This window comes from Artibeus jamaicensis, unplaced genomic scaffold (assembly GCF_021234435.1).
Source record: "Artibeus jamaicensis isolate MK-2021 breed Jamaican fruit bat unplaced genomic scaffold, CSHL_Jam_final scaffold_833, whole genome shotgun sequence".
In the NCBI taxonomy this organism is placed as follows: Eukaryota; Metazoa; Chordata; class Mammalia; order Chiroptera; family Phyllostomidae; genus Artibeus; species Artibeus jamaicensis.
The window spans coordinates 13,689,805-13,704,658 of NW_026522056.1; the positions used below are offsets into that span (position 1 = coordinate 13,689,805).

Consider the following 14,854-nt stretch of genomic DNA (forward strand, 5'->3'; position numbering starts at 1 on the left):
TATATTGTGTCTGTATAAAATCAACTGATTTTTAAATCAACTTTATTGAGAAGGCATTCTAGGGAAGCGATAAAGAATATGAATTAGTTAAGAAACTTGAAAAATACAGGTAGAAGTTTTAACATACATAACAGAAAGTGTTATTCTAAGTAAATAGAACCATATTCAAAGATAAAGTTGTGGAACTTCTGGTCAAGATGGCAGTGTGGCAGACGTGACTCACCTCCTCACACAACCACATCACAGTTCAACTCAGGTACAGAACAGCCATCACCATCAGAAATCGAGTTGAATGGAAGTATGACAACTATGGAATTAAAAGAAATCACATCCATCCAGACTACTAGAAGGGATGCAGATGTAGAATGGGCTGGCCCCTCACCTATGTATGGTGGTTAAAAATTCAGGAAATATAATCCTCAGGAGCAAGGAATCCCAGATCCACAACAGGTCCCCCAGCCCAGAGTTCCAGGGCCTGGAAGATAGGTCCCCACAACTTCTGGCTGCAAAAACCAGTGAGGATTGAGTCAGTGGAAAAAACTTCTGGAGTCCCAAGCAGTTCCTCTTAAAGAACCCACATATGGATTCACTAACTCAGAATAATCACTCCCTCTGAGCTCCAGCACTGGGGTAGCACCTCGAAAGGCCCCAGTGGTATACAGGGAGAGACTGAAGTGTCTGGCATCAAGGCAAGAAGAAGCCATTGTTTCTTTTCTAAACCCTCCCCCCACAGAGCTGGCAAGCTGGTGCCATAATTGATGTAAAGAACAATTTACAGGGGAACAACTGTAGAGCGGATAAGGCTGAGAATCAAATCAGTGATTTACAACTTAAAGAAAAAAAAAAAGAACCAGTCAAAACAAGAAGAAAATAAGAATCTAAATAACAAGGATAGTATAAGAAGCAGCCTCTGGGACAACTTCAGGAGGTTCAGCATTTGCATCATGGAGGTGCCAGAAGGAAAAGAGAAAGAGCAAGAAATTGGAAATCCATTTGAAAAAAACGATGGAAGAAAACCTTCCTATTGTGGTGAAGGAAATAGACATGCATGTCCAGGAAGCACAGAGAATCCCAAACATGATGAATGCAAAGAGGCCCACTCCAAGACACATTGTAATTAAAATGCCAAAGGTTAAAGATAAAGAGAGAATGTTAAAGGCAGTGAGAGAAAAGAAGTTAGTTACCCACAGAGGAGTTCTCATAAGACTGTCAGCTCATTTCTCAAAAGAAACTTTGCTGGCTAGCAGAGATTGCAAGAAATATTCAGAGTCATAAAAAGCAGGGACCTACAGCCTAGAATGCTCTACCCAGCAAAGCTATAATTTATAATTGAAGGGTAGATAAATATGAGCTTCCTGGAGAAGAAAAAAACTAAAGGAGTTCATCATCACCAAACCATTACTATATGAAATGTTAAAGGGACTTATTTAAGAAAATAAGAAAAAAATATGAACAATAAAATGGCAATAAATACATACCTGTTTACAAGTGAATCTAAAAAACAAACTAAGCAAACAAGAAGAACAGAGACCGAATCATGGATATGAAGAGTGTTTTGATGGTTGCCAGGTAGGAGGGAATTGTGGGCCAATGGGTGAAGAGGTGAGAGGATTAAGAAATACAAATAGGTAGTTACAGAATAACCATGGGATGTAAAGGACAGTATAGGAAGTGGAGAAACCAGAGGACTTTCATGTAGGACCCATGGACATTGACATGGGTATGGGGATTTCCTGAGGGAATGGGGTGCTGGGCGGAGGGTGGTAAAGAGGGAAAATCAGGACACCTAATAGTGTACATACTAAAATACAGTTTTTAAAAAACAGATGATGTTGCTGAGAATTTTATATAACTTCAAAGATATCAAACGTCAGATATAAGAAGTTCATCAGAATCTTAAGACTACAGCATCATGATGAAAATGCAGAATATCGAGACAAAAATTTTTAAACCTGCCAGAGAAAAAGATATTCTATAAAACAAATGACAATTAAATTAGAGGTGATTTCTAAAATGTAGCGGATAGCACTAAGTAATGGGATAATATCTTCAGAATGCTAAGAGAAAATTTCATTCTGGAATTTTATAACCAGGAAAATTTAACCTTATGTCTACAGGATGTCAACCACAAAAACAGAATTTATCATTCAACTGCAAAAGAATTAAAATGTTCCCTTAAAAATGAAGGGAAAGACCCCTGCCTGGTGTGGCTCAGTTAGTTGGAGAAACATCCTGTGGACTGAAAGGTTACAGGTTCTATTCCTGGGCAGGCACATACCCAAGCTGTGGGTGCGGGTTCAATCATGTTCAGGGTATGTACAAGAAAGCAGCCAATTGATGTTTCTCTCTCACGTTGACATTTCTGTCTCTCTCCATTCACCCCACCTCCCTCTCTCTAAAAGTAGTGAAAAAAATGTTCACGGGTGAGGGTTTTTTTTTTAAATGAGGAAAAAAACCAAGGTGCCTGTCATTATCACTTTATACAGTCAGCCCTCTATCTGTGGCTTCCATATCTCCAGATTTTAATCAACTGTGCATCAAAAACATTAGGAAAAAAGGTTACATTGTTGCTGACACGTATTTTGTAGTTAGGCCTAGGATGGTTGCATCTGTACTGAACATGTGCCAACTTTTTTTGTCATTATTCTCTAAACAATGTAGTATAACAATGATTTACATAGCACTTACCTTGCATTAGGTATTATAAGTAGTCTAGAGATGACTTAAAGTATATGGAAGGATGTATGTAGGTTATATGTAAATACTGTGCAGTTTTCTGTAAGGGACTTGAGCGTCTTCTAGATTTTTTTAAAGATTTTATTTATTTTTATAGAGAGATGTGAAGGGAGGGAGCAAGAGAGGAAGAGAAACACTGATGTGTGAGAGAAACATCAATCAGTTGCCTCTCTCGCATGCCCCAGCCAGGGACCTGGCTCACAACCCAGTCATGTGCTGTGACTAGGAATCAAATTGGGTGACCTTTTGGTTCACAATATGATGCCCAGCTCTCAGAGCCCCACCAGTAAGGGCTAGCATCTTAACAGATTTTGGTATAAGCAGGGGTCCTAGTGCCAATCCCATGCATACAAGGTCTGTCCAGGAAATGTTCAACCATTGTTAATATAACAGGAACAGTTCATATCATATCGATGTAACCTGGCAGTCAAGGAGAGTGGACCGGAGTGAGAATACATGAACAATGGCAACTTCACTGACTAGTCAGTGGAGATCGGTAGACACCGTTGAGTGAGCATGTGTATTGTGTGTCCCTCACATTCAAAATGACTGAGCAAGTAGAGCAACAGGTCTGTCTCAAAGTTTGTGTTGGACTAGAACATTCCTCTGCAGAAACTGAGTGGATGATTCAGAAGGCTGCAGCTATGGGCAACTGGAGATTGGCAGCTTCATCATGATAATGCACCGCTCATGCATCACCTCTTGTGCAGTTTTTTAGCAAAATATCATATCACCCAGGTGACTCAGACCCCCTATAACCCAGATTTGGCACCCTGTAACTTCTGGCTTTTCCCAAAACTAAAATCACCTTTGAAAGGGAAGAGATTTTACACTGTTGATGAAATTCAGGAAAACACAGTGGGGCAGCTGATGGCAACTGGGAGAACTCTATGAGGTCCCAAGGTTCCTACTTTGAAGAGGACTGAGGAGTCATTGTCCTGTGTACAGTGTTTCTTGTATCTTGTATCTTTTTGAATAAATACCTATTTTTCATATTATATGTCTGGATATCTTCTGGACAGACCTTGCATACTAGAGGACATCTGTATTTGACAGATTTGACATATATTAAAATTCCTAGCCAGTATAGTAATTAAAGCAGAAGAAACAAGTGATATAAGGAAAAACAAAGGAAAAAACAAAACTAAGACATTATCTGGCTTTGATTATAATTCAGCACTTCCTAGCTTCGTGCCCTTGGACACATTATTTAACTTCCTTACACTTCATTTTCTAATTCAAAATAAGGGTATCTCGTAGGGAAAGTAGGAACATTAAATTGATCAATATATATCTAAATCACTTAGATAAGTGTCTGGTACCTAGCGTTACAGGTAAATGTTGGCCATTATTACTATTATTATCATCAACACCATTTTAAACATAATAGGAGGGAATAAAATGTAACTTTTAAATATACCATGTGTTGTAATTTAAAAATTGTAAATTCTTAGAATAAATTCTTCGAAATGGATAAAACCCTCATGGGGAAAAATGATTAAATTTTACTAATCAATATTATGACATGAATAAGTGAGATATACCATGTTCACAGACTAATATAGCAATGTCATTTCTCCCAAAAATGATCAGTAGACTTAGTGAAATTCCAATTAAAACCTAAATAAATTTTTATTAGGCTATTTTATTGTAAAATGTGTACATAAGAGCAAAGATGCTTTGGAAGAACAAAATTTGTTTTTCCTTTTGACTATGCCCCATCCGTATATCAAGATTTATTTATAGTGATGGTGTTTGTACAGGGGTGCAGTAAAACAGAGCAAAATAGCCTGAAACTGGAATTCATGCATATGTGGAAAGATAATGTATGTCAGAGATGATACTGTTGATAGTGAAAAGAAAGATTGCTCAAATAAATGCCAGTGAAGTTGGATACTCACATGGAAAAATTGAACCCTTCTTACTTGCTTTAGACAAAAATGAATTTCTGGCAGAGTAAAGACTTAAAGGTGAAAGACAAATCTATAAAACTTTTAGAAGAGAATGTGGGGATTGTCTTTATTGACCTTCAGGAGAATTATTTTTAAGTTTGTGAAAAGTAAAAAAACACAAAATGTAAAGGAAAACTTCATAATGTTGACTACATTAAAATTAAATATTTCTGTTCACAAAAATGAAAAGACAGGTTCAGAAAGTAGGGGGAATTATTTGCAACATGTATAATTGATAAAGAGTATCTTGAAAAGATGTCTTGCAAATACATAAACAGCCTCATAGAAAACACTTGAACAGGCATTTCACAGATGTGAAAACATAAATGGCTAGTGAATATGCTCAGTAGATGATCGGTCTCATCAAAAATCAGAGAAATTAAGAATAACCACAATGAGATATTTGCATCTATCAGATTTGCAAAATTTAAAGTATATCAGTATCAGGTGTCAGTCAGATGCATAACAAATGGAACTGTCATACACCCTTGGTGATAGTATCAAAATCCAGTAGAATTAAAAGCTTGAGAAATTAGGCTACACAAAAATTAAAAGTTCTACTATGGGAGGAAAACCCCATAAACAAAAGACAAAAATATTGCAACATTTATGACAAATTATAAAGTAATTTCTCTTCATGTAGAGTCCTTACAAACTATTAACTAAAAGACCATCTTACTTGCAGGGGAAAAAATGGAGAAAAAGGTAGGACCAAGTGATTCACAAAAAATTGTACAAGATGACTCAGCCTTACCCAAAAGTGAAAGAAATGCACATTAAATCCACCAGGTTCTGTTTTTATTGTTTGCAAAGATTAGTTTGATAAAATACTAAAAAAATTAAGAGAATTTTTTATGTAAGTAAAAACAGTTAAAACACAATAGAAAAGGACAAATGAAAATGAGTTATTAAGAGTCTAAGGAAGCAGTACCTGAGAAGTGACTGTAAAGTGAATTATGAAATCACAAATCTCAGGAAGAGCTGATTGGTCAAGTATCAAAGGTAGAGAAGCCAAGTAAGATATGAACCAGAAATGTACTAATGTGAATAAGAGACTGTAATGTGGACATGAGTGACTAAAGATTGCTGTTCAGGTAGTGTAATGGAGGTAGAAATTAAAGAGTGAGGAGGAAGGAGGAAGTGACATAGATAAAGGTAAATATGACTCAGGCAGATTTTATTTTGTTTTTTAAATGATGAGGTTTCAGCCTGGTTAAATGTTGAGCAGGATGGAGAGAAGCAAAGTGAGTAGGGACGAAATTCAGAGTATAGTGAAGAGATGATTACAAAGACAGTGTGAGTGTAGGAGGAGAAAGCCCTAAAATCGCTGTCATGAGACCTAGTTTTCATTGTTTCAGTTCTTTGACACTTAGTTGCTTCATCTATAACAGGAACTGGCAAACTTTTTCTGTAAAAGGCTAGATAGTAAGTATTTTAGTCTTTGTGGGCTATAGTGTCTATGTCATTTATTCAGCTATATTCCTTCTAAAAGGAAAGCACCCATAGACCATACATAAATGAATAGGTGTGTCTGTGTTCCATTAAAGTATGGACCTTGAATGTCATATAATTAAGTGACATTAAATATTATTCTTGATTTTCAGTTGTTTATCGTGTGGGCCCTACAAAAACAGGTAGTGGGCTAGATTTGGTCCACAAACTATACTTTGCCAACCCCTGATCTATCAAATGAAAATTTGGACTCAAATATGTATAGATAAAATAAATATACATTTAATGGACTTAATCAATAGACTTGATCTCATTAAGTGTATATTTATCATATGTATGATGACTTAACCTTTTATTAGAAGTAATTCTTAGTCTCAACTGTTTAGAACTCTCAAGAGCTCAGAATTTGTGTTTGTGACTAAAGTTCCAAGAATATCATTTATTCATCATTTATTCTTCAGAACTCTTTCCTGATATTACTGAAAGAGGAATGATTTTGGTCATATTCACATACCATCATTACAAAAATTTCTTCGATATTTTAAAATAGACTTATTTTTACTTAAGTATATTTGGGGATAGAAAATAAATGGAAAATAAGTATTAGCACAAATAAAGGGTAATAGTAAAAATAAGTTAGAACAATATATTTGCCAGAAAATAGCCTGAAACTGAGGCATTGTTTATTTTGTCAAAAAGAGAGCAGATGTTTAGAGATATTAAAGGTAAGTCAACAAGCTGATTAATGTAAAAGTTTGAAAGAGAACCTAAAAAACTTAATAATGCTTCATGTATCTATAATCATCCTGAGGAAACCTTTTCATAACTGATAGTAGTTAAGTCTTACTATTACAATTCTAGGGCTTTCAATTGAAGTACTAACTACTGTTGTGTTTTTATTTCTATTTACAAGGTACTGTTATGAAAGACTCTTACAGTAATTAGGTAAAAAATGTTGCAATTGCTAATCTAGCGCTTGAAGAATTGCTAATCTAGCACTTGAAGTCTCAAGCACTCAGGTGTTTGATTTTTAATTTTAGTCTTAGTAATCTCCATACAAATATCCCTTTTAAATGGACTTTGAGAGGAAAAAGTGCTTCTGACTTGGCTATTTGACATAAAAGGGATTTATTCCTTTTCCACTGATTCATTTCTGGATAGTACTTCTCCAGGGTTTTCAGAGCTAGAATCAGAACCAACATCACTTGCCTTCTAACCTAGTTAACCTTACAGTACTGTGCTTTCCAACAAACTCTGTATAACTTGGTTCCATAGTATAGGCTTCAAGGTTACTGGTTAATTGTGTGGAGTTTCTGTGTACCAGTTTCTGCAACCATGTCAGGTTCTTGATACTATTATTAGTCTCAGAGACATTAGGTATTATGAAATGGTTAATTAGTGGTAGAACCAAAATTTGAACCATTATGATTTTTTTGCCTTTCTGAGTAAAATTTATTCTTAGTCTGACTATAGTATGTGAGTCTAAGCTTTCTTTTACAAGCTGAGACTCACTCTCACTCCCAGAAATTCCCTAGTCCTTTACTTTCCCCTTTAGCTTTTTTAGTTCCTATATACTTTTTTCTTCTGCCATTGTGAGCACCTCTAGCATACTGTTAAAGGAAGCAATGACAGTGGGTATCCTTGTTTTATTCTTAATTTGAGATAGTCCTTCTAAACAAATTGAATTCCATAGATACTTATTACTACTAGAGAAACATTCATAACAAACCATATGTCTGAAGTATCATTCCGCTTTCTAGAAAATATAATTTGACTGTCTTTAAAAGCAGTAAGGACTGTCACAGCATGTGGCTCTTTAAGCATATTCAATGGATGATTGTATGCCTATACCTTTGTCTGCAGTAAGTATAGATCAAGATTAATTGAAGAGTTTTTTGTCAAATAAATTAATCTAAATAAGTTATTCTTGCCCCGGCTAGTGTAGCTCAGTGGATTGAGCATGAACCTGCGAACCAAAGTTATTCTCCTTTCTCTCTCTTACAGAACTACCAGATGACTATGGCCGTCTTGGTAGTTGTCTCTGGAGCTGGTAAAGATCTTAAGTGTATTCTTATTAGGAGTCAACACTACTAGTGGCTAGATGAGAGAAAGAGTGATCTTCCTCTCTTTCTAGAGATGTCTGTCCATTCCCTATTCTGATCCACACTTGTTTGGGAGACAGCAAGATCACCTTTCATAAAGGGAAGAGGAGTGTGGATTGGGGGGAAGATCCATAAACCTTCAGTGGAATCTTACCCATTGTGATCTTTCTGTGGAATTTTGACAGCTCTTAATTTGGATTGTTGGCTAATATTTGAGCTAAGTAGTTGGTAGATATCAGGAGGCCCATGAATTGTATTATGAAAGGGTATGAAAAATATTTTTTACACGTATATGGGCTCTGTAGCTTTTCTTTGATATCCAATATGAGTTCTACATGAAAGGTTAAGAATCAATCAGTGTGATTGGGGAGGGGTTAGGAAGAGAAGGAAGGAGGGAGGAAAAGAATTTGTTACCACTAGTAGTATAACAATATGTGATGTCTAAACCATTTGTAGAGTGATGTTTAGGAGCAACAGTCAATGAGTGACTGTGTAAGGCCATCAATTGTTGGGACAGCCATGCAGTAGTTCACTTAGAACTTTCATAAGTGTCTTCCAAAGCTAGAAATTCTGATATAGACAATATTGTCTGTTCACAGAAGTGTCTAGGAAAAATATTGTAAGAGGTAGAGTAATTGGCAAGAATTTTACCAAATGTTAGTAAAATGAAAAATTGGTGTTTGGAAGTTAAGCTTTTCAGGAACACAGAGGCTTTGTTACCCAATTACAGTTACAAGAATTACAAGGAAAAAGTCTATTACAAACTACAAAATAAATATTTTACCTGGCAAATTGAGATTGAAACCTGTTGCAAGTGTGACCAAGAATATTTAATTCTATGTAAGAACTTCTAAATTATTCTACTGCCATTGCCTCGTATATATTTATTGATGTTTTGCTTAATAACTTTGGGTTGATTTTAGGACAACAAAAAAATGGAAATGAAGAAGATTGCTAAACACAAGACACTGTGGAAAATGAACTCAACCAGTGAACCTTTATTAAGTACTGGTGTAGAAGACCATTCTTTGAAGAAATTTACCATTCCCAAGATCAGGAGGACGTCTAGGAAAGGTAATATTTTTGTGGAAAATGGGGTTACTACATTTATCTGATTCTTTCTTTATGTTTTATCTTCTATTTTGACTATAAAATTAGCTTAAGTCAGGCCTTTAATGCTTTAAACACACATGTACTTTTGTTTCCATACAAAATGGAATAGACATGTCTTCTGTCCCTCTCACTAAGTATACCTAAACACTCTGGACATCATAGACAAAACAAACATAAGAAGACTTTGAGAGGTGGAGAGATGATGATGGACTGGCTAGGGACCCTGAGACTCAAGAAATGACATATCTCTTGATTTCCTTTGTTTCCTCTGTCTCAGATAGTATGCCCACAACTCAGGAGTACCATTTGCAGCCACAAAAAATGCCAGGAAAAGTCTGTTCTCTCTTGCCGAGGACTGGGAAAGGGACATTCTAAAGAGATAGAAGCCTGTTTTGACAATAAACACCCTACTCCTATAAAACACTAGGGGTAAAAAAACATAGTTCCTATACCTTTGTCAGCAAAGGTAAGTAGTATAGGCATAGGCTTCCACCTGTGTCTTTCCTCAAGTTCTCCTCCCTGCCATCCTCTGACCTTGCAGTGTCAGTGGATTTCCACCCCTGCCCTGTGGTGATGAATCATCCTTCTCACTGAGAGTAGAGTCAGTGAAGATGAAGTGGGAGCATGGAAATCTAGATACCCACTAGTAACAAGCTATCCATTCCCCTCCAGCAGCGTCCGTGGAGGGTGAGTAAGAAGGTGGACTTCTAGCCCTTTTCCATGGTAACAAGGCATCCCCCCAGGTGTCAGTGGAGACCCCGTGGAAAGCCAGGACTTCAACCTTGTCTGATGGTGAAGAGTCTTCACCGCCACCCCCTTTTCCCTAGTGGCACTTATTCTACCAGCTCAGATTTAGTAGAGGCATGTTAAAGCACAAGATTACACTTGATCCAGAGGCTCTTGACAATACCCAAGTGACCAACATGTAATTAAAAAATTACTTGTTTTACCACCACCCAGGAAAATCTCAATAAGAAAAGATAATCAGTAGATGCCAACACAGTGATGAAACAAATATTGGAATTATCTGACAAGGCTTTTAAAGTGGCCACCATGTTTCAACAGTTAGAAACACTCTTGTACAGATGAAAACTACAAAATTTCAGCAAAGAAATGGCAAGTATAATAAAGAACCAAGTATAAGTTTTGGAAGTGAAAAATATAGTAATTTAAATAAAAAGTTATTTGGATAGTATCCAGAGAAGAATCAAGAAGACATTGGAAAGAATCATCAAATTTGAAGGTATAACAATAGAAATTACCCAGCCTGAACAATACAGAAAAAATTAATAGAGCTATAGGGGACTATGGAACAGTAATAAAAGATCTAACATCTTTGTCCTTGGCGTCCCAGAAGTAGAAGAGAGAAAGAATGTGGAGCTGAAAAAGTACTTGAAATATTGGCTGAAAATATTCCAAAGTTGGTAAAAGGCATAAACTTGTACATTCAAAAGGCTGAATAACCCCTAAATAGGGTAAACCCAAAGAAATCCATGCTAAGGCACATTATAATCAAACTTCTGAAAACTAAGGATGGAAAAAATCTTGACATTTGAGAGAAATCAGTGTTGTGTATAGGAGACAAATTGACAGTAGACTCATTAGAAGCTATGGAGCCCAGAGGAAATGGCACAATATTTTTCAAGTGTAGGAAGAAGAAAAAACTGTCAAACAAGTATTTCTGTCACCAGCTAAAAGTATCCTTCAGAAATAGAAGTGAAATAGACATTCTCAGATAAAGTAAAACTGAGAATTTTTCATCAGATCCACCCTAAAAGAATGGCTAAACAAGGTTCTCCAAACAGAAAATGACAAAAGAGTGAAGCTGCAGACATTAAGAACAAAGAAAGAACAATAGAGTAAAAATAAAGAGAAATACAGTAAGTCATTCTTTTCATGAGGTTTCTAATTATGTTTGACAGTTGGAGCAAAAAGTATAACATTCTATGACTGATCTAAGTGCACACAGAGGAAGTATTTAAGACCATTATAGTTACCATTGGAGGGAGCTGGGTAGGTGGGATATAGGATATTTCTGCACTGTAGCTTATGACTCCATGTGAATCTGTATATCTCAGAATTAAAACTTTTAAATAAAAACCATAGATAAATGAAAATTGAATTTTGAAAATGTCCAAGTAACCCACAGGAATACAGAACAATGAAATAGAGAAACAGCTGTGGAAAAAATAAACAAATGGCAGATTTAAGCCTTAAACATATCAATTATGTTCAATATAAATGATCTAAATATATTAATAGAGGTTGACACAACTATGTACTGTCAATAAATTCCCTTCACATACAGTACTACAGGTTGGTTGACAATTGCTTATTGTCAACTAATGGTGAAATACAGACTATGCAAACAATCAGAATAAAGCAGGAATGGCTATATTAACATCACATAAAGTATACTTCAGAGAGAAGAAAATTATTAAGAAAGAGGGATATTACATAATGATGAAAAGGTCTGTCCACTAATAATAACAATCCTACATGTGTATTCACCAAACAACAGAGCTTCAGATACAGAAGCAAATTTGAGAAAACTGAAAGGAGAAATGGAAAAAAACAGAATTATAGTTAAATACTTTAGCTTTACTCTCTCAACAATTGATAGTCAGCAAGGACATAGAAGTAAACACTATCAACCCACAGGCTCTAACCGACGTTTTTACATTACCCATCAACAGCAGAGTAGACTTTTTTAAGCTCTCATTTGATACTCAAGATAGTATGTTGGGCCATGAAACACGTATTTCAAGAAATTGAAGTCATGACTTTGTTTTCTGACCACATGCAAACTGGAAATTAATGTTTCCAAGCACATGGAAAGTAAACAACACATTTTTAAATATTCGTGAGATTTCAAGAGAAATTAAAGATAACATTGGACTGAACAGAAATGAAAATGCAGCATGTCAAAATTTGAGGGAAAAGTATTGCTCACAAATTTATAGCACTAAATGCTTACACTAGAGAATAGGAAGGGTTTCAAATCAGTCTAAGCTTTTACCTGAAGAAATTACAAAAAGAGCATGATAAGCCCAAATCAAGCAGAAGAAAGGGAAATCAATGAAATAAAAAGCTGTTTGATTAAAAACATTTTTTAAAATGGCAAACCTCTAGCAAGACTGACAAAGAAAAATACATACAAGCCACAAATTACGCCCATCAGGGATGAAATGGGTATTACTATCATGCCTATTGGCACCATTTTTCCCCACAGCATTTGCTCACTTCATGTCTCAATATCATGTTTTTATAATTCTTAAAATCTTTAGACTTTATTATATTTTTATGGAGCTCTGTTATCATTGATCTTTGATATTACCATTGTAATCATTTTTGAGATGCCACAAACCATGCCTGTGTAAGAGAGATTAATTGATAAATGTGTTTTCTGTTCTGAACGCTCATATGGTTTTTCCCTTCATCTCTCTTCTTATTCTCAGGCCTCTGTGTTCGCTGAGACACAACAGTATTGATATTGGTTCAGTTAATAACCCTACAACAGCCTCTGACTATTCAAATGAAAGGGAGAGTCACATGCCTCTTCCTTTAAATCAAAAGCTAGAAACCATAAGGCTTTGAGAAGCATGTCAAAAGCCAAGCTAGGTTGAGAGCTAGGCCTCTGGCACCAGTTAACCAAGTTGTGAACACAAAGGAAGAGTTCTTGGAGGAAATTAAAAGTGAACACATAATGTTGAGAAAGTAAAGTGGTCTGGATAGATCAAGCCAGCCACAACATTTCCTTAAGCCAAAGCCTAATCCAGAGCAAGACACTAACTCTTCAATTCTTTGAAGGCTGAGAGAGATGAGGAAGCTGCAAAGAAAAGTTTGAAGCTAGCAGGGGTTGATTCATGGGTTTGAGGAAAGAAGCTTGCTCTCCATCACATAAAATTACAAGGTGAAATAACAAGCTGCAGCAAGTTATCCAACGGATCTAATTAAGATAATTAAAGATGGGGACAACACTAAACAGATTTTTATTGTAGGCAAAACAGCCTTATATTAGATAAAGATACCATCTAGCATTGTCATAGCTGGAGAGAAGTCGTCATTGCCTCGTTTCAAAGCTTCAAAGGACAGGCTGACTATCTTGTTAGGGGCTAATGCAGCTGGCTTTAGGTTGAAGCCAATGCTCATTTACAGTCCCAAAATTCCTACAGTCCTTAAGAACTGTGCTAAATCTGTTCTGCCTGTGCTCCATAAATGAAACAACAAAGCCTGGATAACAGCACATCTGTTTATAACATAGCCGAATACTTTAAGTCCACTGTTGAAACCTACTTAAAAAAAAGATTTTTTTTTCAAAGTACTGTCACTCATTGATAGTGCCCCTGATCATACAAAAGCTCTGATGGGGGTGAACAATGAGACTGATGTTATTTTCATGCCTGCTAACCCAGCATCTATAAATTGAAAACCTTCTGGAGAGGATTTTATTTTTAGATGCCATTAAGAATATTGTAATTCAAAAGAAGAAATCAAAATACCAGCATTAACAGGAGTTTGGAATAAATTGGTTTCAATGCTCATGGTGGACATGAAAAAAGAGCTAGAATTAGAAATGAAACCTGAAGATATGGCTAGATTGCAGCAATCTCAAAATAAAACTTCAGTGGATAAAGAGTTGCTTTATGTGGGTGAGCAAAGTGGGTTTTTTTGTTTGTTTTGTTTTGTTTTGTTTTGTTTTTGAGATAGAATCAACTCCTGGTGAAGCTGTTGTGGAGATTGCTGAAATAACAGCAAAGGTTGTGGAATATTAACATAAACTTAATTGATAAAGCAACTGTAGGGTTTCAGAGTATTGACTCCAATTTTGAATGTTCTGCTGTGGGTAAAATATTATTAAACAGCCACACATGCTTTAGAGAAATCCTTTGTAGAAGGATGGGTCACATCAATGTAGCAAACTTCATTGCTGCCTTATTTTAAGAAATTGCCACATCCACCCTGACCAGTCATGAGCCACCAACAACAAGATTATGGATTGCGAAGACTCAAATAATGGTTAGAATTTTTTAGCAGTGGGGTATTTTTAATTAAGGTATGTACATTTTTAGATACAGTGCAATATATTGGTCACCTAACTAGACTGCAGTATAGTGCATACAACTTTTTTGTATGCACTGAACAACCAAAAATTTTGTTTGACTTGATTTAGTACGACATTGGCTTTACTGTAGCAGTCTGGGACTAAACCCGCACTAAATATGAGGTATGCTTATCTTCACTAATTCAGTGTTGACAGCAACTTTATTAACAGTCATCTGTATCTGTTCCTTTCTTTCCTCTGAATCCTCTTTCTTAAATAGTTTTAATCCTTTTGTGTGTATACTTAATAATATAGACATGCTTAAAACATTGCTTATTTGTCCTGAAAAATGTTTTTACCTCTTTTTCATGCCATGGTGTCAGTCAGCAGTTTATAAAGATGTTCTGGTGTTTTTGCAAGTCCGAGTAGTACTAATAAACCAAATAGTTTATTAG

The 14,854-nt window shown here is 35.8% G+C and overlaps 1 protein-coding gene across 1 annotated transcript in view; it reads left to right on the forward strand.

The window, feature by feature from the left end:
- The first annotated feature begins 9,177 nt into the window (after positions 1–9,177).
- The window catches only part of TEX15 (testis expressed 15, meiosis and synapsis associated), a 46,286-nt gene continuing 40,609 nt past the window's right edge, over positions 9,178–14,854 (forward strand). Inside the window, exon 1 of the mRNA XM_053659801.1 lies at positions 9,178–9,316. Within this exon, the coding sequence (XP_053515776.1) occupies positions 9,178–9,316 (139 nt within the window). The remainder of the gene's footprint in view (positions 9,317–14,854) is intronic.